Source organism: Tauraco erythrolophus, chromosome 5, assembly GCF_009769465.1.
Source record: "Tauraco erythrolophus isolate bTauEry1 chromosome 5, bTauEry1.pri, whole genome shotgun sequence".
Taxonomy (NCBI): Eukaryota; Metazoa; Chordata; class Aves; order Musophagiformes; family Musophagidae; genus Tauraco; species Tauraco erythrolophus.
Window position 1 is genome coordinate 21,713,308 of NC_141469.1, and position 26,495 is coordinate 21,739,802.

A 26,495-nucleotide genomic window follows, 5' to 3' on the forward strand; every position below is an offset into this window, starting at 1 on the left:
CACCCAGCGCGGAGGAGAGGAAAACCACTCTGGCTGCAAAGCACCGCCTCACCCGGCAGCAAAGCCAGCGGCGGACAAAAACCATTAAAAACGGTGTTTGACAGTCTCTCCTCCCACTGATAACAACTGGAAACACCGGAGTGCCGTACTTGCCACGCTTGCTGACACTCAGCCACGCCGTTGCCAGCATCTGTAGCAGCTTGATTCTGAAGGATATTAAAGTGCTTGTTACTATTTAATGGTCCTTAAGCGAAGCGCTCCGTGGATCGAAGCCTCCCCTGTCTCCGTCGCCATCGGGTAGCTGGGAGTTTTGTTTCCATTTCCATCCTCAGGGTAGGAGCTCGGGTCTGATGCTTGAACCAGCCGATCTCACCTGCTCTTCCCACCCCTTTGGCACTCTCGTCCCTGCGTGTCTCCCATGGCGGCAGCGCCAAGGGACGCGGAGGAGGAATAAAAGCGCCCCGTGGTCCTGCGGCTTGTCGGACATGTCTTGGCTGAAGGGCTGAGGGCTCTCCCATCACTGCCAGGACCAGAAGGACGGGTCTGCTTCCTTTCCCCAGCAATTTGGTGAGGAAGAGCTTCCCATCAGGTAGTTTTTCCTTTTGGGTTGTGCAGGGCTTGGGATGCCAAGATCGAGCCCAGGATGGTTCGCACAAAAGTCCAGCGTTTCGGAGAGCAGGAAAGAGGTCACCAGGGACAGAGTTCATTTTCACTTGACTCCCTGAAAGCTTTTGCTGGGTCATAGGTTTTGCTGCATCTACAAAGATGATCCATTTCTGGCCACGCTAACACCAACTTTCATTCAGCTGCTTCTTTTTTCCTCCACCCTTTTCACAAGGACTTCAAAGAGGCGTTAAGAAGAAGAGAATCTCCGATCCTCCCTCCAAAAGCAAGGAACCATAAGGCCAGGTTTGGTTCTTCCCTCTTATTAATGAAAATAACCCACTGGTCCTCGTGGCAGGAGTCTGACGGGACAGGACGACAGCCCCAGAAGGTCATTCCTGCCGACGTGCCCACCTGCTTGCAGTGTTAAGAAACACGTACCCTTATCAAAAAAGAAAAGAAAATGAAAAAAATTACAGCTGAGGAACAAGGAGAGAAGGCCAAGCATTACCGTTCTCCTCAAAGGCTGCCTTGATTTGAGGGGATGATGTTCATGCACGTTCAGAGCAGAGAGGGGAACTTTGTCCGTAGGCACGTCGGAGCCGGGGGAAGCCGAGCAATGCTGCTCCATGCGGCATCTCCTGCTGCCTCTGCTTCGGGACCTCTAGGAGGTTCCTTCTCACCATCCTGGCCATGGGGTGAGTTTGCCGGGCTGCTCCTCGCATGGCACAAACGGGGCGCTGGCAGGACGCAGAGGGACCCTACCCTATCGCATCGTGTCGGGAGGAAAGGGAAGATGGGACACCAGCATGGAAAAGAGGTCCAAGGAGAGGAAAAAACACCTGAACAGTGTGATGTGGACACCGGGAAGCCCAGCCTGCCTTTGCACCATCCCTGCTGAGCATCCCTCCTCTCCTGCTGGATGCAAGCAGCTGCATCCCGGCCCCGTGAGGCACCTGCCAGATTACGTTCTGGGTCTCCTTCTCCAAACCTATTCAAGGAGGCATCTCTCGAAGCCCTTCTACATCCAGTGCAGGTCCCAGAGACACCAGCATGTCCCAGAGGCAGAGCTCAGGGGGTGCCTATTCTGACTACAGACGCGCGGGAAAGGGTCGCAGCTCCAGCCATCTGCAGGGAATCAGCCCTTCCAGGAAAAAGAGGGGAAAAGTTAGGAAACCAGTTGGCCTCTTTTCCTACCTAAATCCAGTAGGGAAGTTGGGAAGACAAGCTAACAGGTGACCCTCTTTATAAATGTGTGCTCCTTTCACTGGAGCCTGTGAAAGAACCTGAAACCGCGACTCCTCCCTTGATTTTTCCTTCTCGTTTGTTCTGCAACTGAATAAGTTAACAAAAGGAAGTCAGACCCATTCTTTCTATTAGGCTTATTAAAAAAAAAAAAAAAAGGTCTGAGTGTGAACTTCTCTCTCAGGCTTCAGGATTTACCATCATTTTACAAACCCCTGAAAATAGGAGTTTATAATGACATCCCGGCACTGCCTTCGCGAGCGGTGCCACCTCTTCTCCCCGGGATTGTTTAACAAGGAACATTTTGTCAGCAGGGTTAAGTTTCATGAATGCTATACAGGTGAATAAAAAAATACAGATATTTTCTTTGAACAAGAATCTCAAGTCCAGGCGCGTGGAAGGCTGCGGTGTTGGGACGGGCGCGGGTGGGACGTCCCCGAGTCCCTCATGAGTGATGGCTGTTGATGAGGCTGCGGAGCTGCTTGGCCACGGTGTCTATCAGCTTCTGCTTGTCCCTCTCGTTTTTCCGAAACTGGGCAAAAACGTTGTTTTTTCTGCTCGTGTCTCTCATCCTGCGCAGAGCAGAAACAGGTTATGGCACAGGTATCGCTGCTCAACGTGGCAACCAAGCCCCACGAAGGAACTGCACGTAAACTGCCCGTGTTCAGGCTCTGACAGAGGAGGTGACTGCATCTAAAGGCTCTACCCCAATTTTTATCATGTATTTGTGTAAAGACAGGCATACCAAGCCATGTATAGGCTTTACACACTCTGCATTTTTGCTTTAAACCCCACAAATCCCAATCAATGTCTCCATAGGGTCTATCTCTACCACCAAAATGCATGAAACCCTAAAGCCTCTCATCCTCCCCTTCCAAACAGCTCTTGCTACGGCCCCAGGTCATCCCATGAAGCGGTGAATGACAACACCGTAACATTAGGAGGAAATTAAAAAAATTAGCATCAAATCCACAGCATTAAGACTTCTTATTTGAAATGGTGCATTGCATGCGGCCAAGAGATGCAGCTTTTGCGGCAGCCGGAAAGCTTCGGAGTTGTGAACTTAAAATATGATACAACATAATTTGTGTTAAAGGAAGGAATCCAGCCCTTTAAATTGGTTTCCTCAATTTAAAAATCTTCTTGAGATTCGTATTTCTTTAAAATGACATTGAACACATGAAGTAGCATGCTGGCCTCCACGAGGTCTCCAAAAAGCCATCGGCGGGTGGTGGGACAGGGGCTGAGGAGCTCTGTCTCTCTGTGTCATGCAAAGCCGGGGGTCATGCACGCCTGCGGTTGTGGATGTGTATTTTGGGGAGGTAGGGAAGGGGGTGGGGGTCAGGTCTCGTTGCACACTCCAAGCATGAGCTGGGCATGTGCTGGGAAGGGAAACCACCTGCCAAGGGTCAACCCTTCAACAGCTTCTGAAGGTATCAGGCTCCCAACATCCAACTGGCTGGTTCTCAGACGGCACTGCTTTTTTGTAATAACACAATTTGTGAACAATTTTCTCAGTAAATCAGATCTGGCAGAGGCAGATGGCTTTGGGCAAGTCACCTAAGTCTGTCTTTTTGGCTTTGGAGATCTAAATGAAGCATTAAAGTGACTGGGACACAGCTCTGATAGTCCCGGGGAAGTTGTCGTGTTGTCAAACCAGGAGGTTTTTGAGTCAACTGAGCACAAATCAAACCTCTTGAAACTTATTTAACCTATCAAATAATAATTTAAAAAAATCTAAAGGTTTTTCATGCTTCAGTCTTCCTAAAAAGAGCCAAAGGGAATCTGAAACGTTCCCAAAAACATCCAGCGTGGAGCTGGAAACAAGGAGAACGACTTTACCCCAAAGGCTAATTTGCTAAAGTTGTAAGTGCCCAAAGACACGGGACTACAATCAAGCTGCTTTCTCAACAGTATACAAGACACCTGGAGTGCTTTTATCCAGCAAAATAACGATGAGTTTTCTTCTTTCTCTATTTTTTGTAACGAAAGCAGGTTCCAGCTGCTCCACCACAAGAACCAGGGAGTGATGGCCCAGAGGGGAAGCAGGCTTTTCGAGTTGGGAGGTGTCACAGCACCAAGAATTTTGGAAATAACTGTCCTCCTGCATGACACCCGCTCCTCCGGCACTGCCGGACGGCTCCAGCGGCACTCAGAGCACTTTACCAGGAGGGCTGAGAGCTCTGGTCCTATTTCACAAGCTACGTGGGGCCATCAGAAGTGCTGAAAGTAAACCTGTACCTTCAGAAACGTCCACCAGCACTGTTCCCATCACTCTCCATCTCTGTCTGCTGCAGTTTCCCCAGGAACACGTGGGGAACATACGGCAGAGCATCCTCTGCCCTAAGAGCCCATCCTGGGAGCCATCTCCGATCCCGTGCGACCTGTTCAGGTCCACAAAATGGTTTCGAAGTAATGCATGCTGTATGCAAGAAAACCTTTGCATGTGTTGGAACGATTACAAAGGAGTTGCATGGATAAAGTGATCGGATCGGGATGCAAAAGCAGTCGGAGCACTGATCCCACAACAAATCCACGTAGGGGATCTGTTAAACTGGGGACGAGTGTCTGAGAGGGATGGGAGCTGCTGGTATCTCCAGACACCATGTGAAGGTAGAGGCACTATGCTATTAAGGATTATTAATGAATTAAGTTGCCTACAGGACACAAAATCCTGCAGCGTTTGGGTAGTGCTGTGCCAGGGGCCAGGCAGTGGTGGAAGTGGCTGCACCCCTGGGAGAGGCTGAGCTCACAGATTTGCTTGAGGAGACCACGCCAGCTCCGGTCCCACCATGGGAGCCCTGCAGACAGACACTGAGCCAACACCAATGTGGTCAATGTCAAAGGTGATGGCAAAGCCGAACATCGTCCTGGCTCTTCCCCAGCATTTGTCTATAGGAACTGCCTGGACCCTGATCAAGTGGTGCATCCAAACACCAAGAACATCAGCTTCGCAAGAGGGAGGCAATGCTTTGGAGCAGCTATGCAGCTCTTTGGAGGACTGACACTTTTATCTCTTTAAGGATGTGCCTGCAGAGCCCTGGGACAACCGAGCCCAGTTTCATAACGTGGTCCCTGTTAGCACAAGAATTAAAAGTAAGAGGGAGGGAAAGAGAGAGCTCAGCGCCGTCCCCACCCCTGTCAACAAACACCACCTTCAGTAGAGCCAGGCTTTGTTTAAATTAATCTATAAGGAAAAAAAAGCAACGGAGTAAAAGCTCCTCTTTTAGCTCTAATTAGTGCATTTGAGACGATAAAGTTACCGGCGGGAAGGGTTTCAAAGCCAGCTTGCACTTAGATCGCTTAGTGCTCCGTTTAAATCAGACAATCGAGTCACTGGGAGGTGAGGGTAAAAGCCCAAGCGAGCAGCATACTTACACTCGTGATATCCTACGGGGGGGTGTGTGATTAGGAAAAGAGATAAGGATGAAAACAGGTTACAAATCGAACCAGTGGATCAGAGTTTCCCATCGCGGCGTCAGCAAAGCCGGGCTGCCTATGGAGAGGGCTGGGGAGGTGGCATGGAGCGCGGAGGGGAGCTTGGTGTGGAGCCTCAGGAGAGCTGGAGCTGGTGGATGATGCATGGAGACTCCTCAAAAGGGCTGAGGCCTGAGCAGGGACGGGGCAGAGCCTGCCACCAGGATGCGGGAGATGCGAGTGCCAACCCGGTTGGCTCCACTGGGGCTGCCACCAGAATGCAAATCTGATCCGTGAGGACGGCCCTTCAAATGACATCCCTTTCGGGGAGAAGGCTGGCAACCCAAGCTGGGGTTTGTGGCTTTTTAATGCCACCACCGAGCACAGACACTACACGCTTGAGTGATACCTGGGGAAAAGGGCTGGGAGCACAGAGCTGCCCTCCTGCTGTCCTGCTGCCTTCTCAGCAACTGCCCCAGGTCCCAGCTCGCTGCCTGCTCCCAGTTCCCTGGCTCTTCCAGCTGCTTCATGTCCAAGCTCTGAGATTTTTACCTGTTTATTGATAGCTCTGAATATACCTCAAGCTCTTCCATCATGGATGTCAGGTTGCGAATACGCTGCAAGTAACACAACATATTGCACAACGCAGAGAAAAATGGACCTAAACCCAATGCTGTCATGTATAAAAGTGCTTCACACACAATAACTACCTGAGTTCAGTCCCTGTGTGCTGCACTGATAACACTGGGATGTCATGAGTTGCTGTGAAATTGGCTGTTCTCCTCTGCGGGCGAGGAGGTGGTGCGGTTATGTGGAGCACAGATAACACAGATGCAACTCCAAAGCTCAGAAGCACACCAAGGTCAGTCTTCCAGAAGTGTAGCCCCAACTCTAAACTAGTCACCTCCTCTTCTGCAAGCAACAAAGAAAGAAAGGAACTCCAAAACCCAACTCTAACTTCTCCTGAGGATCTGATTTCATAGTAAACTGAACCAAATCTAACTGCAACTGGCTCATCCTGCCTGCTCCGCCATGCAAGACTTAGCAGTGGAGTGTCCATGGCATGGCTGCTTGGAAAATTATTAATTATCATTTTTGGTAAGTTACTCTTCTGTCAGATCAGCTGGCGACCAGCTGTGGGGTCTGATGGCAGCAAAGGGGCAGGAGTAGGGCTAATCCTCACAGTGAGAGCCTGGAAGTCTACTGCAGAAAGGGTCATCTGGGCCACCTCCTACCATAGGTAGGGTGAGTGACCAGTGGCACTTCTCTCCCACATGCGAGAGGACTTACAAGCAAAGCCAATCCCAGTTTTGGTCTGCAGCAAACTCATGGGCTTTCCCTCCTTGCTGCTGGCTTGCAGGACTGGCACAAGCCTCCTCGTTGTTCTGCAGGAGCGATCACAAAGCCCCGCAGAGGCCATGCAGCGCTCGCCCAGCATGTCATAAAATCACAGAATGGTTTGGGTTGGAAGGGACCTCAAAGATCATCCAGTTCCAACTCCCCTGCCATGGGCAGGGACACCTTCCACTACACCAGGTTGCTCAAAGCCTCATCCAACCTGGCCTTGAACACTTCCAGGGATGGGGCAGCCACAGCTTCTCTGGACAACCTGTTCCAGTGCCTCACCACCCTCACTGTAAAAAATTTCTTCCTTAGATCTAACCTAAATCTCCCCTCATTCAATTTAAAGCCATTGTCCCTTGTCTTGTCACTACACGCCCTTGTCAAAAGTCCCTCTCCAGCTTTCTTGTAGCCCCTTTAGGTACTGGAAGGCTGCTAGAAGGTCCCCCTGGAGCCTTCTCTTCTCCAGGCTGAACAGCCCCGACTCTCTCAGCCTGTCTCCATAGCAGAGGTGCTCCAGCCCTTGGATCATCTTTGTGACCTCCTCTGGACCCGCTCCAACAGCTCCATGTCCTTCTGATGTTGGGAACCCCAGAGCTGAATGCAGCACTGCACTGGGTTCTCACGAGAGCAGAATATAAATAAAACAGGATTTTCTATTCGAGCTCCCACTCTCCACCCAGGGGTGCAATCATTGCTCACTGGATCCCGTCCAGGCACTGCGCAATGGGACGAGCTGCTGAAACCCGCACTTGGCCAAAGTAAGATGGGGGTGAAAACTCTGCCAGGTGCCCAGACCCTCACTCACTTTTCCAGCAGGACGAGGGCCGTTGTTGGGTTCACGCGAAGATACTTGCACGTGGGTTGCCCATAGTCAGCCAAATACGTCGACCAGTCCCACTGGATGAACAGATCCAAGAGCTGCAGCAGCCGCCGGAAAGAAAAAACAAACAGAAATAGAAGATTTGAAAAAACTGGCAAGAGATCAGGGGGTTTATCTGCAAGCTGGCAAAGATCTTGGGCAGGTGGCACCAACCACAAAAAATGGTTCACAGTCTTTATTAATTAATTTATTATTATTCTGCTAATATTCAATTATGAACTTATCCGTGCTTAATTTATTAACATTTAATATTGATTTGTGTGTGGCGATATTCATTTAGCCATAGTTCTCTCCTGCTACATTACCTCTGTTTTTGGGGTCAACCAGTGGTACAGGGAACAGGAGGACTGAGACACCCCAAGAAGGTCGATGGCAAAGAGCCCCAGTGCCCTGGTGCTCTCGGCTACAGCAGGAAGGCACTTCTGGGGTCAAAGTCACCCCAAATTTCTTCTGTCCCTCAAATAACCCTCGGCACAGTTTGAACCATGTCGCAAGGTTTTCTCATCATGCTTGCTCCATCCCCACACCTTCCCAGCACTTTGTAAGTGTCTCTAATGACGAGAGCTCCCTGGGGAGGTGTGGGACCCATCCAGGAGCTCAGGGGTTTCTCTTAGGTGAACGCAGATACCAGAAGAAACTGGGAGACCCAGGTGGTTTCCAGACATTTGTAAGAGAAACCATCAGCCTCCGGCAGGGGAGGGAGGAAAAAGTGGATTAGTTCAGCCGTCTGTGACGGTCTCTGCTCCGGACCCCCAAAATTCACCTCTGCACAGGACCCCTTGGGTGCCCCATAACTCCCAGCTGATTTGAGTGAGGGACAAGCAAACTACAGCCCAGGTTTCCTACATGTCCTCTTCCACTCCACCTTTCACATCCTTATTTCCCTTAAAACCCCAACAGGAGCCCCAACATCTTTCCCACACGAGGACCTCTTCGCCCCTAAGAGGACTTCCCTCTCCACCCACCCACAAGAGCACAGCTGAGGTCACAAGAGATGTAGCCTTCATCTCCATCATCTAAAACACTTTAATTAAGACCGGCTAAGTTACCCCCCCAACCTTCTGCCTTTGAGAGCTGCTGTGACCACTCTATTGCAGGACAGGCTGCCAAGCACACGGACGTCTTCATTGCCCATGTCGGCGCGTCCCGGCGCCCACCACTGAAGCCCGGAGAAGAAGGACCATCCCGCGGCCAAGCGAGGACCATAGAGGGCTCATTGTCCCCGCGTCTCCATGGTTTTCCTGGAGACTCCAGCACTGTTTAACAACACATCCCGCGCCGCCAAGAAGGGGATTTGGCTCCTCCGAGACCTCAAGGTACAAAACAAAAATGTGCAACAAGATTCTTTTTGACTATGTAGGTCAGGGCAAAGAAAACAAGCTGTCAGGAACAATCCCCTGGGCTGGCGGGGGGGACGGATTAGCTGGGACCTAAGAGGGCCTTTCCAGCCCGCGGTCCCGCGCGGCTTTGTACGGCGGGTCCATTGTGTTAACTACAAACCCGAGTTGAACATCATCGGCAGGAGTTTTTTTCCAAAGGGCACCTTCAAGGGACAACCTTAAATATGATTTCACAGGCTCTTTTCATACAACACAGTGAGGCCAAAACTCTTCTGTCGGGTTCGCCGGCTGCCGGGGGGAGCTGCATGGTTGTACAGGCTAAATCGGATCCCCCGCAACGCGCCAAAGTCCTCTCACTGGTGCAAGACCCCTTCTCCCCCCTCCTCGACCCTGGGAGGCTGAACGTGTCTCTGGCAAACCATGAACGAAGCAGCATGAGTTATTAGAAGTGATGATTAGAAGCGAGTTAGGAGAAGATGAAATAAAAAGCATCAGGAGGTGTTAGGAGGCTTGGAGAGATGGCAAAGGCTCGAGGAACTGTGCAGGAGCTCAGAGGATGGGGTAGGGAAGGGCTTGGAGAAACCTCCCACGCATGTCTCGGAAAGAGCATGGTCAATCCAGCATGGAGAGATTTTTAAGCAAAAGTCAGATGAATGGCCGTTGAGGACAGCTCAGGCCTTGCTCTCCAGCCAACACTCACCATTCCCACCAGGGCCAGGTGACGAGTGGCTAGGACGGCTAACAGCCCTTGGCCCCACAGCCATCCCTGTCCCACAGCTCTGCTGCAACTCAGTTTAACTCAACCAGGTTGAAGCAATGCAGCTCTCCCACACGAGGCTGCCAGGCTGCCGGGCTTTGCCAGCGTTGAATGCGCACCACCACACCTTCCCTTGTGCTGGTTGGCTGGAGGGATGGATGGAGTAAGTCATGTTATGGACCTGTTTTAACACGGACCTGTTGGAGCAGGTCCAGAGGAAATCATGAAAACGGCTCAAGGGATGGAATACCTCTGCCATGAAGACTGGTTCAAAAGAGTTGGGGTTGTTCAGCCTGGAGAAGAGAAGGCTTCGGGGTGATCTTATTGCGGCCTTTCAATACTTAAAGGAGGCTTATAAGAAAGATGGAGAGAGAGGCTACAAGAGTGCACATCTGAGAGAAAATCCCAACAATATGGGGGTGCTGGTCAACAGCTGGCTGAACAGGAGCCAGCAGTATGACCAGCTGGCCAAGAAGGCCAACAGCATCCTGGCTTTTATCAGAAATAGTGTGGCCAGCAGGAACAGGGAAGGGATCAACCCCCTGTACTCAGCACTGCTGAGGCCACACCTCGAATACTGTGTTCAGTGTTGGGCTCCTCTCTACAAGAAAGACACGGAGGTGCTGGAGCCTGTCCAAAGAAGTGCAGCGAAGCACTGGAGCACAAGTCTTATGGGAGTGGGTGAGGGAACCAGGAGTGTTCAGCCTGGAGAAAAGGAGGCTGAGGGGTGACCTTCTCGCTCTCTACAACTACCTGAAAGGAGGTTGTAGCAAAGCGGGGGTCGGTCTCTTCGCTCAAGTAACAAGGGATAGAATAAGAGGAAATGGCCTCAAGTTGTGCCAGGGGAGGTTTAGATTGGATATGAGGAAAAACTTCCCCAAAAGGGTTGTCAAGCATTAGAACAGGCTGCCCAGGGAAGTGGTGGAGTCATCATTCCTGGAAGGATTTGAAAGATGCAAAGATGTAGTGCTGTGGGACATGGTTTAGTGGTGGACTTGGAAGTGCCAGGTTAATGGTTGGACTGGATGATCTCAAGGGTCTCTCCCAACCTAAATGATCCTATGACTCTAAATAAGACCCAACCTAAACGCATTCCCACCCCGGGCTGGACCTTCCCCGAGTGCTGGGAGAGCCAGACCCCCCGGCTGGCTTATGACAGTGACGGATCGCCTGTGTATTTTACAACTGTTTGCTCACATCCATCTTGTCGGCGAGGCGAGTCTGAGGCTGGCCGGGGCCGGCACCTTTGGCCCCCGGCTGCCATGCGGCGCGGGGCACTGCCAGTGCTCACAGGGCTCTGCCGTGGGTCGCGCTCCATCGGAGAGAGGTCCTGCAGGAGGAAGCCCGACGGCTTGAGACGAGCTGTCTCACAACAATTTATCTGTCACATAAATGCGGTTTTATTGGTTTTACTGTTTCAACTTTTCACCTCTGCTGCTAAATCTGAATGACCAAAAAAAAAAACCCCAAACCAGAAAGGAAAGGAAAAAGCCGTCTGCGCCACCGGCGCTGGGCTGCGGCGGGTCTGCCGGGGGAGATTCCAAATAAAATATGCAAATACCATTAATTCTTCCAACTAGAGTCTCCTTTTCAAGGCTATAAATCAACTTGACAGCACATACACTGGGGGGAAAGGAAAAGAAGAGGTTGGGGGGGGAGGAAGAGGAGTTTTTACCGTGATGATACGAAAGTGGAAGGAGGCTGGGGGGCTGCCGACGCGCCGGGTGTGCAGAGCCGGGCTGTGAGTCCGTGGCTTCCCGTGGCATGGGAAGCATCTCTGCTGCAAGAGCGGGGAGAGGGTCACGTATCTATTTATAAAAATGAAGGAATGGAGAACGGTTTGAGTGTGCCTCCAAAAGACAGGTCCTGAAACAAAACTAACTAGTTTTATACACTTCTATGAGCTTTTACACGGTGATTCGAGAGAGGGAAACCTTGGAAAGAAAGAAATAAAAGCGGAACCAGTTCCCAAATCTGCCCCAGGCTCCTCTTGACAGGGGTTGAGAAGCATTTTCTCCCCATCTCCCTCAGTTCCACCTCAAAAAAACGCTTCCTTCTCACTCCCCTTGTAACATCACCAGCTCAAACTCTTCAAAACTAGTTGTTTTTTCTCAAAGCAGAGGCGCATGCTTATGGCCCTCGCACCAAATACAGGGCGAGGCTGGTGGCAACTTCATCACACGCCGGTGGCAAAGGGGACACGGCAACGACTTTGGAAGCTTCTCCCTGCAGAGGCAAAGCAAAGGGGGATGGTACGTTGTGTCTGACACGAGACGACAGTGCTAAACGTGATAAACTTCTTGCAGCTGAGCCAGAAATAATGTCATGTGAACCCAAATCAACTCCAAGCGCAGTCTGCAGGTTCTGCCGGCACCTCTGGAACGAGAGCAAAGAGAGCACCAGCGTTTGCACGCTCGCACCAGCGTCACAGAGGGCTCTGCGCAAACCTGGGAGGTGACACATGGTGGCTAGAGATGAAGATGGCAGGAAAGGGAGACTCATGGTTACTCAGATGAAAATAAATCCACATAAAACCCCCTTGTCCTATCTCAGAGCAGTCAGGATGATGTCGTAGGGATGACTCTAGATACGGGATCGTATCAGCCCCAAGGACTTCTCATCCCCTCCTCAAGTCTAAGAGATGAAGGTCAAGTATTGCGGGACAGATGAAAATTCCTGAATTCTCCAACTTCATGAAACATCTGGCTCTTTTTTTTTTCTCTTTTCCCTCTTCTGAACTGATGCAGTGTCACTCTGAGCATCCATGAACAGGGATCTGCACCCAGATGCTTTGACCTGCAGGAAACTTGAGGCTCACCAAAGGCTCTGGGCTCATGGACATGTCAAAGAAATGTCTTACAGTTCATTCACTGGAACAACTTCCCTGGAGATGTGATAGAGTCGCCACTGCTGGAGGTTTTCAACATGTGATTGGGCAGTGTGTTAGATCATCTCATCTAGGCTTCCTTTACCACCAGAGGTTGGATGAGATGATCTTTCAAGGTCTCTTCTAACCTGGCTGTTCTGTGATTCTGTCCTAGAAACGAACACCTCTTCCCCTCCGATCCACTGCGATACTCACTCCCAGTGACAGAGAGAGCATCAAGACAGCTTGAAAAGGACTTTCCTCTGCCAACATCATCAGAGTATCAGTAGATCCACCAGCAACGCGACACTGCGAGGGCTGGTGGGAAACATCCAATACAGAACTAAACCTTCCCTTTGATAAAAGCCCATATTAGGGAATTTTCATGTCCCTGCAGCTCTTAATTACTCTTTTAGTTTATTTTCCTCCAAGCACATGTACAGCAGGAGAAAGACTCTTCTCTCCTAGGAGTTACTGACTTTCCGTGGTGTTCAAGGACCACGTGTTGGAGCTGGCCGGAGCCAGGCTGCAAGGTGTTACTGCCTGACATGCCTTCTACAAAGCCCCAACTGCTATTAAAAAAACCCCAAACAAACACCATCAGCATGCATGCACACACACCAAAGGATAAAAAGGGAAAAACAACTCAAGACCATTAGCTGGCAAATCTTGCAACCTGTTTCAATAAATTTAAATGCAATTACCCCAGATTTCTCACATCCAACTGAGCTAACGGAATTAGGAGTTGACTCGCTTCATCTCAAAGCAGGAGACAGCCAGGCATCTGCAGGAGCCTGGCCTGCGTCTAGGTGGTGCCAACAGCGGGTGCGTGAGATCTTCCTTGCGATGGGTTTTTGGGGGAGGTTCAAATCAACATGGAAGAGACAGCTACGCCGCAGGGTTATGGTCAAGCTTTCCTGATGAGCTTTATGTTCCCTGGATGCCAGGGCACAGAGAAGTAATTAAGTCGGGTTTGGGGGTTTCCCAGCTGGAGGCAGCACTCTTGCCCCGAAACCTGCTGAGGGTCACATTCATGAGCAACTGCTCTTGCTTTCTAGGGGCACAAGGAGGGAATATTTTCAGAATCAAGCTGAACCCAGCTCTAAAAAGCTCTATTATCCCTTCTTATCCTTATAACTTCGAAGTCTGATGCTCCTCTTCCTTGGTCTTTGTTGTGGGCAGCATGCAGAACAGTCTTTGACCTGACACCTTCTACAAACCAGCCGTGCTTTAGTTTCCAAGAGATCACACTGTTAGCTTTCAAACCTACCAAGACCTTTTCTTTAAAAAGCTCATTTTGCTGATTTAATGCCACAGCTCTATCGAAAGAGGTGACAAGATGCTCAGAGGAAGGTAGCACTTGGGTCTTACCATCATACCACCTAAACCCACCTGTATGAAGGGACAAGACGCTTCCAGCAGGACCGGAAAACACACAGGTAAGACCTGGTCTTGCTGGGTACCTCCATAAAAGCACGAGAAACTACTGAATTCAAACCAGTGCCAACTCCCAGCTTGCCCATGCCTAAGCTTGCCCACAACGCATCCCACCACTGGCTGAGCAGCCCCTACCACCAGCGAGCGGGTAATTGTTACAGAGTACAAAAACCCAAAGAGTTTCCAACATCAGCAGCCACAGACAAGTACATTCAAAATAATTTATTTTGGTGAGGTTTCAATTATGCCTCGTGGGAAAGTAATGCTGAAAGAGAAAGAAATACTCTAACCCATGGGGAGACACGGGTTTGGACAATAGCATTACTAAGAAGAAAAGGCACCAGGAATTGGAACATGATGTTTGTTCGTTTACTTGTGAAAGACACGGAGGGTAAAATCGTGGCCTAAATGAAAGCGGTGGCAGATTTGTCACCAGATTCACTGGAAATTAAGATTTACTCTATGTACGGAGTGTACTTTGGGCAAGGGGGTGGACAGCACCCGCAATAACCTGACATTGCACAAGCCAACGCGATGCACAAGGCAAGGGATCGAGGCACATGGAGCTCAGGGAAGGTCAATCTTATTTTAGGTGCTTATCAGATGGACTTCTAGGAGTTACTGTTGATCACAGAGTACTGTCCATTCTGCTTGGACCTCTCTGGAAGGCACAATAACTTTATGCTCAAGTGATCCCTCCAGGTCACCAGGGCAGATGTCCCACCTGGGGCTGTCCTTACTCCTAAACGCTCATGCTGGAGGGAGGAGAACCGATTCCATGTTCCCCATCTCACATTTCAACCAGGTCGATTTTGCAAGTTAGGGCAGCAATTTTATCTTTCCTTTTTTTTTTTTTTTTTTTTCCTTCTGTTTACTTATATCTGCAAAAGTGAAACAGCTCTTGGAAAAAACGAGAAGAATCTGGAAAGATTTATGGCAGACAGGACAGTATGTAACGGAGAGAGCTTTGAGACTAACACGCCCTAATCTGTGCAGCCTGGATTATTTTCAGATTCGTATTATTGCCTGTTTATAGCTTTTTGTATTTCTTACACCAGCTTGCCAGGGGAAGCTCTCCAGAAAGCTTTTCGCCTGCACCATGTGTGCAGAAAAGGTCTTCTGGTTTTCCATCTGCAAACATTTCTCGTTTATTAGGAGGAAAACCTCTGGCTTCCCATCTGCTTTGAAGTCACACTGTAATTACACAGGTTGACTTTCCTACTGTTTCAGAAGATAGTTATTTGAAGGGTCTCGTCAAAAATCTTCACAAAGACAATTTCACCTGAGAAATGTTGTGTTTCTAATCGTGAGTCGCAAAAAAAACCTCCCTTTTGGGTTAAAAATGGCTTTGAGGAATCCACCTTCTCCTCCCAGCCTGGGACATAAAACCACATGAAGGAGCCATGAAAGGTTGTTGGGCTTCAAGAGAAGTGACGCAAAGCAGCCCGAGAGTGGAGGGTGAGGACTTTGCGGATTAGCATGTCGTGTTACGGTGACAGTCTCGAAGACAGCTGGAAAGTCCCAGCCAGCTTTGTTCACGCTCCTACTGCCTTTGATGGTGTAGGATCGTGGCTTTAGTCATTTGCTGGAGGCTTGCCCACAGGGAAGGCTACACTGAATTCTAGGGAAATCCCACGTTTCTGTGACCGTTACAAAGCACCGTGCAATGCTGCTCGAAAAAAAAACATAAGGCATGAAAATTATTTGGTATGAAATACTGCCGGGATTGTGATGTTTCGGAATAAAATCAGTTGGTTCTAGCGATAACCGCCCAGATGGGGGATTTTTATGAATGGCCAAAAGAACAAAAGGCAACTCTGCCCTGCGGGGCTCAGTAGCCAATTTGCACTCATAAAAAATAATTACTTAGACTCATCAAATTCTCCATGCAGGTTCACAAGTTTGCATGGTGCTTTCCACCCAGAGAAGACGACTGTATTTCTACCCTCCAGATCCTACAATCTGCGTCAGACAAAGAGACAATACTGGGCGACGGCCAAAAGAAATGAAAGAGCCTCGGAAGAGCGCTCCCCAGGGATGGCTATTAAGTAACACTTTGTGTTTCCATTGAACCGTCACAAAAAGGGATTCATAGCTGAAGCAGAGATGTCTCCTTTGGAAGCATCTCCCCGGTTGCCTTTCCAGCTCAGACCTTTAGTGGGCACAGCTGGGAGGTGCGTCCATCGCTCTGCCCAGCAAGGCCTGGCTAAATGCTTGGGGTCAGCATCCAAGGTTATGGGGGCCAAATTTGGGATGCCATGCTCAGAAAGTGCTCAGCTTGTAGATAAGTTTTCTTAGAAGCATTTGTGAAGCTGTTATAGGGAGGAGAAGCTGGATTTGCTAATAGTGTAAGACCTCGTGGTTGGGAGATGATGGTACCTCCTGCTCCGTGGTCAGGAGATGATGGTACCGTGTGTCCAGGTAACCCCTGTACACAGAAATATCTTCTCTGCGGCCATAGCCAGGTGCACACAGGCTTGTGCATTTATCTTACGCATTACTGTGCCTGCCCCATCCCTAGAAGTGTTCAAGGCCAGGTTGGATGAGGCTTTGAGCAACCTGGTCTAGTGGAAGGTGTCCCTGTCCATGGCAGGGGGGTTGGAACTGGATGATCTTTGAGGTCTCTTCCAATTCTGTGATTCTATGATCTGACTCGCCCTGTCTGACCCACACTGCCAAAATCAGTGGCTCCGAAGAAACCGTTAAGAAATAACACAGAAAAGCCCAATATCTCAGCGGCAGGTCAGGATGCTTTAGTAAAGGAGGAGAAAAGTTAATGAGAGCGCAAAAAATCCCACAAAACCCCCCAAACGCAAGAAAGTGGGTTGAGAGGGGACAAAAGCAGCAGTCCTCCAAACACGCCCAGACCCAAACCACCTCCACCACAGTATCAGATGGGAAAAAAAATCACTTTAAGTGCCACCTTTCCAGGAGAAAACGGCCCTGATGAATCGACAGGGCAGGTACTCACAGTTAGAGAGTGTCTGGGCTGGGAGGGGTTGACGCTCCCCATCACTGACAGTTCGGGTACCCGCAGAGTGATTGGCGTCTGCCCAGAAGACGACTGAGCCCTGTTGTCATTGGCAGCCAGGACGTGCTGCCCAGATATCCTGGTGAGGGGCACTGTGCGGTGTTTTCTCTGTCAGGGGTCCCACCAGCAGCAGGGACAGGCGAGCCAGGAACGTCTTTCTGAGTTCAGCAATTAGGATCCCTCCTTTCCAGGGTAGGACAAAGCCATGATATTTGAATTAAACCACTCTCACCGTCCTTAAAGGCATCAGCGTCACCTTCCCCAAGCCCCAAACTCACCGGGTACCAAACCATGATTTATTTTGCCTATTGCTCAGCTGATGCCAAGTCCTCCGCAAAGTTGCATTTTTCTTTTGTTTACACAATAAAAAAAGGGGATTAAAAAAAAAAAAAAAAGGAAAAAAAGAAAAGAAAAGAAAAGAAAAGAAAAGAAAAGAAAAGAAAAGAAAAGAAAAGAAAAGAAAAGAAAGAAAAGAAAAGAAAAGAAAAGAAAAGAAAAGAAAAGAAAAGAGAAAAGAGAAAAGAAAAGAAAAGAAAAGAAAAGAAAAGAAAAGAAAAGAAAAGAAAAGAAAAGAAAAGAAAAGAAAAGAAAAGAAAAGAAAAGAAAAGAAAAGAAAAGAAAAAAGAAAAGAAAAGAAAAGAAAAGAAAAGAAAAGAAAAGAAAAGAAAAGAAAAGAAAAGAAAAGAAAAGAAAAGAAAAGAAAAGAAAAGAAAAGAAAAGAAAAGAAAAGAAAAGAAAAGAAAAGAAAAGAAAAGAAAAGAAAAGAAAAGAAAAAAGAAAAAGAGGTGACCTCCTGCTAACCCCAGGCGGTCTATGAGAAGCTGTCGCTGTCTTCACCTCCGAGTGAACTTTCGGATTATCTCAGACAAGATTCACCTTGCATTGAACTTGTACCCCGCGCGGCAGCACGCAGTCACGTCCCCTTGATTAAACGTCGCAGCGCACCGCAGCTATAAATTTAACAAGCGTTATCGGCGCGCTTCCGCCCGTCGGCCTCAGGCTGGGGGGAGCGATGGAAACGATGGGAGCTGCTGGGAATCACCCTGGCGTGCACTGGCACGGGCAGGAGATGCAGAAGCAGCTGTTGGGGGAACAGGAGAGAGACAGAGCAGCTCCTGTGCTCTCCTCGGCTCTCAAGTGTGCAACGAGTTGTGTACGGGCTCTGCAGCAGCTCCTGCCCGCCGCAAGCAGGGACGACCTGTGGAGGTCTTGCACAGGTTTTTGCTCAAAAGACCCAAGAAAAAGCAAAAAAGAAAAGAGCAACAAGATCTGATAACGGGTCCAGTGGTCCCTTCGCCCAGCAGGAAACCTTTCGTGGGACGGCCTCCTAAACTCTGGCTGCCCTCTTCGCATGGCGCGGCGCAGCCCGTTGCTTTCCGCCCGTTCCTTTCCGAGGCGGACGCGTGCCGGGAGGCAGAGGCAGCTGCCTGTTCAGCTCCCAGCCAACACGTAGGGAAAGGGATAGCTCAGCACCCGTGCTGGCGGCGGCGATTCCTGCCTTGAGGGTCACTCGGCCGCGAGCGTCTGGGCGGCGAAACAGATACGCTCAAGTTCAAGTGCTTGAAGTACTTTCCTTTTTTTTCTTTTTTTTTTTTTTTTAAACACTCAAAACTAAACTAATACATCCCCTGCTTTTCATGATAACTTCCTCCTTCTCCTCGGCGGTTTTGTTTAGCAGAGCTATTGTTCTCGGCGAGCCATGCCCTGGGGTCCAATCTGACTGCGTTCTCATTTTTCCCCCCTATGTAACCGATGCTTATTACTTTAAGCTCTACTGTAAACAGAAAACACGCTGCAGTGCCCTTGCCTGGCTTCAGCCCTCAAACTGCTTCTTTTTTTTCCATGTAAGAAACAAAAAGATGGGACTTAGAATCATAGAATGGCTTGGGTTAGAAGGGACCTCAAAGATCATCCAATTCCAACCCCCCTGCCATGGGCAGGGACACCTTCCACTACACCAGGTTGCCCAAAGCCTCATCCAACCTGGCCTTGAACACTTCCAGGGATGGGGCAGCCACAGCTTCTCTGGACAACCTGCACCAGTGCCTTACCACCCTCAATGTAAAAAATTTCTTCCTTAGATCTAATCTAAATCTCCCCTCTCTCAGTTTAAAGCCATTGCTCCTTGTCCTATCACTACACACCCTTGTCAAAAGTCCCTCTCCAGCTTTCTTGTAGCCCCTTTAGGTACTGGAAGGCTGCTGGAAGGTCTCCCCAGAGCCTTCTCTTCTCCAGGCTGAATAACCTCAACTCTCTCAGCCTGTCTCCATAGCAGAGGTGCTCCAGCCCTCGGATCATCTTCATGGCTCTCCTCTGGACCTGCTCCAACAGCTCCATGTCCTTCTGATGTTGGGGACCCCAGTGGTGAACACAGCACTGCAGGGGGAGGTCTCCCAAGAGCAGAGTAGAGGGGCAGAATCCCCTCCCTTGACCTGCTGCCCATGCTGCTTTGGATGCAGCCCAGGACATGGTTGGCTTTCTGGGCTGCCAGCGCACATTGCCGGCTCATGTGAGCTTCTCACCAACCAGCACCCCCAAGTCCTCCTGTGGGCTGCTCTCAATCCATTCTCCACCCAGCCTGACTTGCTTCAATGATTCAAACACCTGCGGGATGTGGAAGGGTGGCTGCGGTACCCACGGGTGGTTCAGGCTCGGAGCGGGGACCACATAACTCCAGCACTGGTTCTGCTGCTGCTTTGCTGGAGAAATGGCCTTTTGCTGCTGGTAAGGCTGGAAATGGGCCACCTTCCTAATGATGGACCTATTCGACATTCATTAGGGGCAGGGGCTGGGAGGTAAGAAGCTTTGTTTGGAGGCGGCATGAAGTTCTTTGAGGTGCTCAGGGTGAACGAGAAAGCCACCAGACAGCATTGCCCTGGGTGGGGTGGCACATGGGGAACAAACATAAAACAAAAACCAAAAACCTTTGCAGAGGGGAAAGCATCTTGGACGGTTCAAGGAACACAACAGGACATTGGGAATGAGAAAATGTGGGTGATGAGGGTTTCGTGCTTTCCATCATTTACTTGTCATGGATTTTCCAGAGAAACCTCCTCGCCCCAGCAAAGGGGGAGCTTGGGGGATGCAAGAACGGCTCGTGCTGCAACACTAAGGAAACATTTTGAGCAAAACGGGCATTTTTTTGACCCCATTTGCCGTTCTCATGGCTCCTCTCCACCCTGGTTCCTACACCTATCTCCCAGGAGAAGACTTACTCCAGCACAGCTCGCAGGAGCCTGCCCAAATAAGATGGATCCAGCATCGCCGCAGAAGAAACCGGGAATGCTGGGATCTCTGCCCAAGGCAGAGGATGCAGAGGGCAGGGACCAGGGGATGCAGGAGGTGCCCTCAGACACCGCCAGCTCCACCGAGAAGGTTTGCTCGGCTTTGCAAACACACCAACTTCCAGAGATGTGTACCCCAACGGCACCATCATTCTCCCTATCTAGCAGCGTCACCTGCAAAATTAATTTGGCCTGTAAAATAACCCGGCAATTTGGGTGGCTGATTAGAACTATTTTTAGAAGGCCATGGGATATGTATTTCCAGAGCCTGAAAGAGTGTTTGGAAAACAGTGAGAGCCGTTTAGAGCCATTTAGCGTATTCTACAGAGAGGGAGACGTGCAAGCAAATGGATATTTAAACCAGCTGTAAGGACAAGACTGGTAGGAGACATTTGGCTAAAAGCAAACACAGAAATAAAATAACTTTGCAGAAGGCTCGAAATCAGTGAATTTGGTAACATCCGACTTCAGGGGAAAAAAAATAATAGTGTTTCTTCAGGTCCTAGAGACTAACAAATTACCATGGAAAAATGTGAAGACCATTATTTCCCCTTATATTTTCCATCCACGCTGTAAAAAAGTATCATTTTTGGTTGAGTGGACACCACCAAACTTCCCCTCGGCATGACTCATCGCTCCCTTCAGCGTCTACAGGGTAATGTAGATTTCACACGCCAAGGCCAGGAAACCATTGGGCTCCAGCTGACGGCAGTGGGTGATTAATGTTTTTGGGGAGGGAGTTGCATGGTCTAGACTCCCATCTTTCAGGTGAACCCCAAAAAAGTGCTTCCAGGAAGGGTTAAAAGAGGAGGATTTAAAATTCCCACTCATGTCATGTTTGTTTGGGAGCCTGGCCAGCCACCTCTAGTCCTACAGAAACCCCGTCCTTTTGGGAAAGTATTGAGGTTATTTGAACCTGTTCCATTTTTGATGGGTGCAAACCGTTTTGGGAACTTGAAATTTGCAGGAAACGAATACAATCATAGAACCATAGAACGGTTTGGGTTGGAAGGCACTTCAAAGAGCATTCAGTTCCAACCCCCTTGCCAAGGGCAGGGACACCTTCCACTAGATCACGTTGCTCAAAGTCTCATCCAACCTGGCCTTGAACACTTCCAGGGATGGGCCAGTCACAACTTCTCTGGGCAACCTGTTCCAGTACCTCACCACTCTCAGAGTGGAGAATTTCTTCCTTCAATCTAATCAAAATCTGCCCTCTTTCAGTTTAAAGCCATTGCCCCGTGTCCTGTCATTACATGCCCTTGTCAAAAGCCCCTCTCCAGCTTTCTTGTAGCCCCTTCAGGTACTGGAAGGCTGCTAGAAGGTCTCCCCGGAGCCTTCGGAGCTGTATATTTTTTGCCTCTGTGCAAAAAATTTCCGCATTCTGATGTGGAAAGCATGCAATGCTTGCTTTGGGCATCCTGAAAAACCTTCTGAAGGTACCAAGGGTGCCTGAAATCCAGCTTCCCATTAATTAAACCACCAAAACCTTGCAGGGCAGGCGTTCCTGCAACTACATCCGACGCGACACAGAAGCTGAGCGTCAGCAGGGATCCCAGTTGAAGCAGCATTTTGTCCCGCTATTGCACCCGCCGGGCAGCCCTGGCTGCGGGGAGACCCAGCAGGATTTATGGCTATTTGTTGTAGATTAAAAAAAAAAAAACACAACACCCGAACCTCAACCTTCAGAGGAATTGGAAAACAAAAGCAAAGGCTTTTCCTTACGCTGTGTCACAGTAACCTCTGGATGGCCCCGCGCTTATTGTCACAGCCTTGGAAAGGTATAAACAAAGGCGGATTTCGGATGCCAAGAGGTGGGTTAAGAGAGAAAGGAGAGGCACCGCCGCTGCGAAACCACCTTTGCGCTGACATGGAGAGCATAAAGCCCGGAAAGAGATGGTTTACGATGTGCACGCAGAGGTATCGCCCTGTTCTAAAGCAATTCACGGGGAAAAATAGGCAACAGCACACGATGGCGAAGTCCTGGTGGAGTGGAGAATTCTATGTGCGTGGTCAGGGCAGTGCGAGGCTTTGCGAAGGGCTGGAGGAAACAGCAGAAAGTCCTTTTTGGGGTTAAATATGCTCTTTAAGCGCACTGGGAGGGCTGCACAGGGAGGGTTTGGGGTGAAGAGTGGTCCTGAGCGGTCCCCAAAAGGTGCTGTTCTGTTTAAGGAGGTGTTGCACAGTGTGTTGCCCAAATGCGATGCTCTCCCTGTGCTGCAGCGGCCAGTCCCAACCATCAGCAGCAGCTCAAAGGCTCAAAAGAGAGAAAAAAGGGAAAAAGAAGAAAAAAGGGGAAAAAGGGGAAAAGAGGAAAAAAGAAGAAAAAAGAGGGGAAAAAAGGGGGAAAGAAGAAAAAAGAGGGGAAAAGAATAAAAAAGAGGAAAAGAGGAAAAAAGAGGAAAAAAGAGGAAAAGGGGAAAAAGGAAAAAAGGAATAAAGGAATAAAGGAAAAAGAAAAAGGAAAAAGGAAAAGGAAAAAAGGAAAAAGAAGGAAAAAAGAAAGAAAAAAGAAAGAAAAAGGAAAAAAAGAAAAAAGAGAAAAAAAGTCAGAAATAAAAACAATAATAATAAGAAAAAGACAGAGAAATTTCATTTCAGAGGAGGGCAGTTTGCCAGAGCAGATAAAAACTCCCGCATGAACCCACATCTGCTCAGGGAACTGCCATCCAGATTTGGGCACCAGACTCTTGGTCCCAGGTCTGAGAGAGCCATGAACTCCCCCCGACTGTTTCAGCGTGGCCATAGGTGGTGAAAACCCTCCAAAACCATCAAGACCCTCTGGAATTTGCCTGGCTCACACCACCTCGGCACACTCAAGCCTCAACTAAACCCGGCTCAGCTTTAAGCCCGGCCAAGCCACCTCCTTGCCCTTTCCTGGCCTTGAACGGTGGTGTTTGAGGAAGGACAAACCGACATGGATTTGTCTCTATTTACATCAAACTGTTGACTTTCTCTTCTCTTTCTTTTTTTAAATTGTATTATTGTTTGATAGGAACATAAAGCAGAAGCCCAGCAGCTCAACGCCAGCGGCTCCCAACCAAAGGGCTTCTTGCAAACTTCCTTTTGCTTGCTGTAACGTTTTTTGTGGGGTTATGAACTCCTTAAACAAACAGCTGAGGTCATTGCTAGTTAAAAAAAAAAAAAGAAAAGAAAAAAAAGTTATGTAAAGAAATAAAAAAAGCAAGACTAACATTAGAGCCAGAGTGGAAGCTGCTCTGCAGAAAAGGGAGCTGAGCTGGTGCACAGCAAAATCCATGGCAAAAAACATCAAAGAATCGTGAGTCTTGCATACACTTTCCTTCTGCCAGTTCACTCAACCTTATTAAGATGACAAAACCGGGACTTGGAAGTCCCACCATCTTTTGAGATCTCAGCCCCAATTCTGAGGGTCGCTGCCCAGAGAAGAGAAACTTTTGGTGGCTACAACACTGTCCCTCCCAATCTCTTGACATGGTATCACAAGGTAAGAGCAATCTCAGCCCTTCTCGTGTCCAGGAGACAGCACTGGAAGGGCAGCGGACGGTTCTGGAGATACTTTGTCCTCCATTCAAGTTTGGCCAGATAAAAACATTAGCAAAGTGGCATTGGTGCGATAGTCATTTATCACAGTCACGTATCTCATAATCACTTGTATCAGGGATTAAAAAGATGGTTTTTTCCCCAAAAATTCAACACTGAAAACCTCTATTTCCTCCTCAATATGAGGAACTTTGCAAGAGCCATACGTTGTCCCAAGAACACGTCCGAGCCGCCAAGCAGAGGGTGATGGCGGCTCGTTTCCCAAGCAAATACCAGCAGAAGGTTTCGCACTGGCAGACGCAGAGGTTTGGACGGGAAGGCTCACACTGTGGGTGGACGGGACATTTTAATACCTGCCAAGAACTGAAAGCTCTGCATCCAAAGAAAGAAACTCTGCAACTGGATACTTAGAAAGAGAAGGTCTGATTGATATGAAAATAATTTAACTGGGTTTGTGTGCTGTTCATCAGACGAAGCTGATGCCCTCAGCCGTCTGCCACCCAGCTCCTTCAGGAGATGGTTATTTCCAGGAAAAACGTCCACCTGCAGCCACACCGGTTGCACCCACAGCAGAAGGCACTGTGCAGTCAAAGCGCTGAGTGTTAATAAGAAAAGGGTTTGGGGAAAGGAAAGAGAAGGAATGCCAACGTCGTTATTATGGGAAGGAAATAAATCACTAACAGGGCGTTCATCAAAGCCAAAGGATGCCTGAGTGACCCTCTCAAAGGCAATACCTGAATATCACTAAATTTAGAGAAAAGGAACGACTGGGATAGAAGCACGTTGCGACAGAAAAGGCAGAGAGGCCTCAACCTGAACATTGACAGTCAGAAAGAAGAGGCTGGCTGGCCTTACACCCAACCTCTTCCCATCTCCAGATCCACATGGGATAGAATTACTTGTCCACCCCCAGAGGAGATCGCATGCAGGGTTGCGTTTCCAGTTGCCAGCGATACTACAGTTCCCACTCAGCAGGACTGCTCTCACCCTCTGGTGAACCTCATCATTTTGGAGAAGCCGCCCGCGGTCTGCAGCCACTGCCTCCCCACAGCTCCGCTGTAAATCACACGTGAGAAGCAGGATCCATCTCTGAGACAATTCCCCCTCACCTCCAGCAGCTCCAGCAGAGACAATCTGGCCGTACAACCCCAGGAGATGAGAAGTTGGGTACGCAGCACTTCTTGCACCCCTGAAACCTTCCTGCAACGTCGAAACTAGGCACAGAAATTCCTGTTTCCGTGCTGCCGCTCATCCCTCTTTGCTGCTAACGAGCCTCCCTCCGAGCCTCATTTTTCATTCCTGCCTTAATGCTTTCTCCCACATTTCTTCCTCTTGCTTCGAGATTTTCCTCTCTGAACCACCAGCTGTGTCTGATACTTTTTTTCTATTTAAAAAGGACTTGTTTTCTGAACAGCTCAGAAAACCTCCAGTCTCCTGAGACAGAAGCATGAATAAATTAGATGGTAAACTCAAAAAGAAAGAAAAAAAAAATTAAAAATAAATAAAAGCCAAGCAAGTTCATGGTATGTGCTGAACTTTCCTTGCACTCAAATACAAATTTTTCATGACATCTCATCACTTATTTAGTCTGCGGGTCTGTGACCTTCTCCATATCGCTGCACTCCACCAATAGACGAGTAACACCTCTGCCCACCTCCACCCTCACCCAGCCCCAAAAGAGACAGCAAAGCCTCCAGAAAACCCCAGCTCCACCTGAAAGCAAGCACATTTAAAGAGTTGACCGTACAGCTGATCCACAGGACTACTGAGTTCAGTAAAATGAAAAGAAAAAAATAAATCCCTTGTAGATTGAGAAGATTTAGAAAGAAACGCCAGCGGAGATGGGAATCATACGGGTTATTAATCATCTGCCTGTTCGAAGGCTTGATCCAATGCCTAGAGCAGAAGTGAAAAGATGACGCGATGTGCAAGAGAGAAAACAAAGCCGCTTTTCGCAGCCTGAAGAACCTCGAGCATTTGATATTCTCCTTCTTTTGCACCGCTGACATGTGCAATGTTAAATATCATGGTGTGTGTCCAACCTGCCCCTGGGAGGGAGCAACCAGCAGGGCTCCAGCAGAAGTTCTCCTCCTCCTCACCTCAAGCGACCTCGTGGTCACGGCTGCCCTGTGCAGGGCAGCACATCTTTCTCACCCTGGAAAGACACAGAAAATAACTAAAGGGGGAAAAAAAAGCAGTTTTCTGCAGAATTTGAGGAGGTGTCCATGAAGACACCATGTGGGAGAAGTGGGTGTGATGGAGTTGCAAAGAGCATAGGGAAGCTGCGGGAAATACTGCGGTACAGTCGTTACCATACATTGGGATGACACTACTGTGGGTGAGCTAAGCCCTGAAATGCTCCAGGAACTAAAGCTGAGCAAATAAAGCCCAGAAACAGTTTCAGAGATGCTGAAAATTGGCAGCTCCTTTAAAAAACCCAATTAATTAGACCCCAAGGGACTTAAGGGTCAAGACATTTACAGAGTCAGCCAGGAGCTCATACAAAGGAGCACGTCCTAAGTCCTAACCAAGTGTTTTGGAGAGCATCAAATTAAGCAAGCGTGGCTTTATATGAATTTATGTCTTGCGATTGATCGCCTTTGATACAAGGATGAGCCAAACCCGCTTGAACCTCATCCCATCTATAAAAACCCCCTTCTCACCGGATCCTCCAGGTGTAACGAAGCGTGAGCTCTCAGCGTAGACCCTCTCTAGGGATAAGGCTTGCTGGACTCCCCGTCTTATCCTATTTCCATCAAACTTGTAGTA

At 49.0% G+C, this 26,495-nt stretch overlaps 1 protein-coding gene across 6 annotated transcripts in view; it reads right to left on the reverse strand.

The window, feature by feature from the left end:
• Positions 1 to 2,293: 2,293 nt before the first annotated feature.
• The window catches only part of EXOC6B (exocyst complex component 6B), a 326,648-nt gene continuing 302,446 nt past the window's right edge, over positions 2,294 to 26,495 (reverse strand). For 4 of the 6 annotated variants that reach the window (XM_086611376.1, XM_086611374.1, XM_086611373.1 and 1 more), the window contains 2 exons: positions 7,415 to 7,527; positions 2,294 to 2,420 (listed from right to left, as the gene is read on the reverse strand). In XM_086611376.1, the coding sequence (XP_086467502.1) occupies positions 2,294 to 2,420; positions 7,415 to 7,527 (240 nt within the window). Of the gene's footprint in view, positions 2,421 to 5,226; positions 5,239 to 7,414; positions 7,528 to 26,495 lie in introns of all 6 variants that reach the window. The other 2 variants (XM_086611377.1, XM_086611375.1) reach the window with 1 other exon arrangement.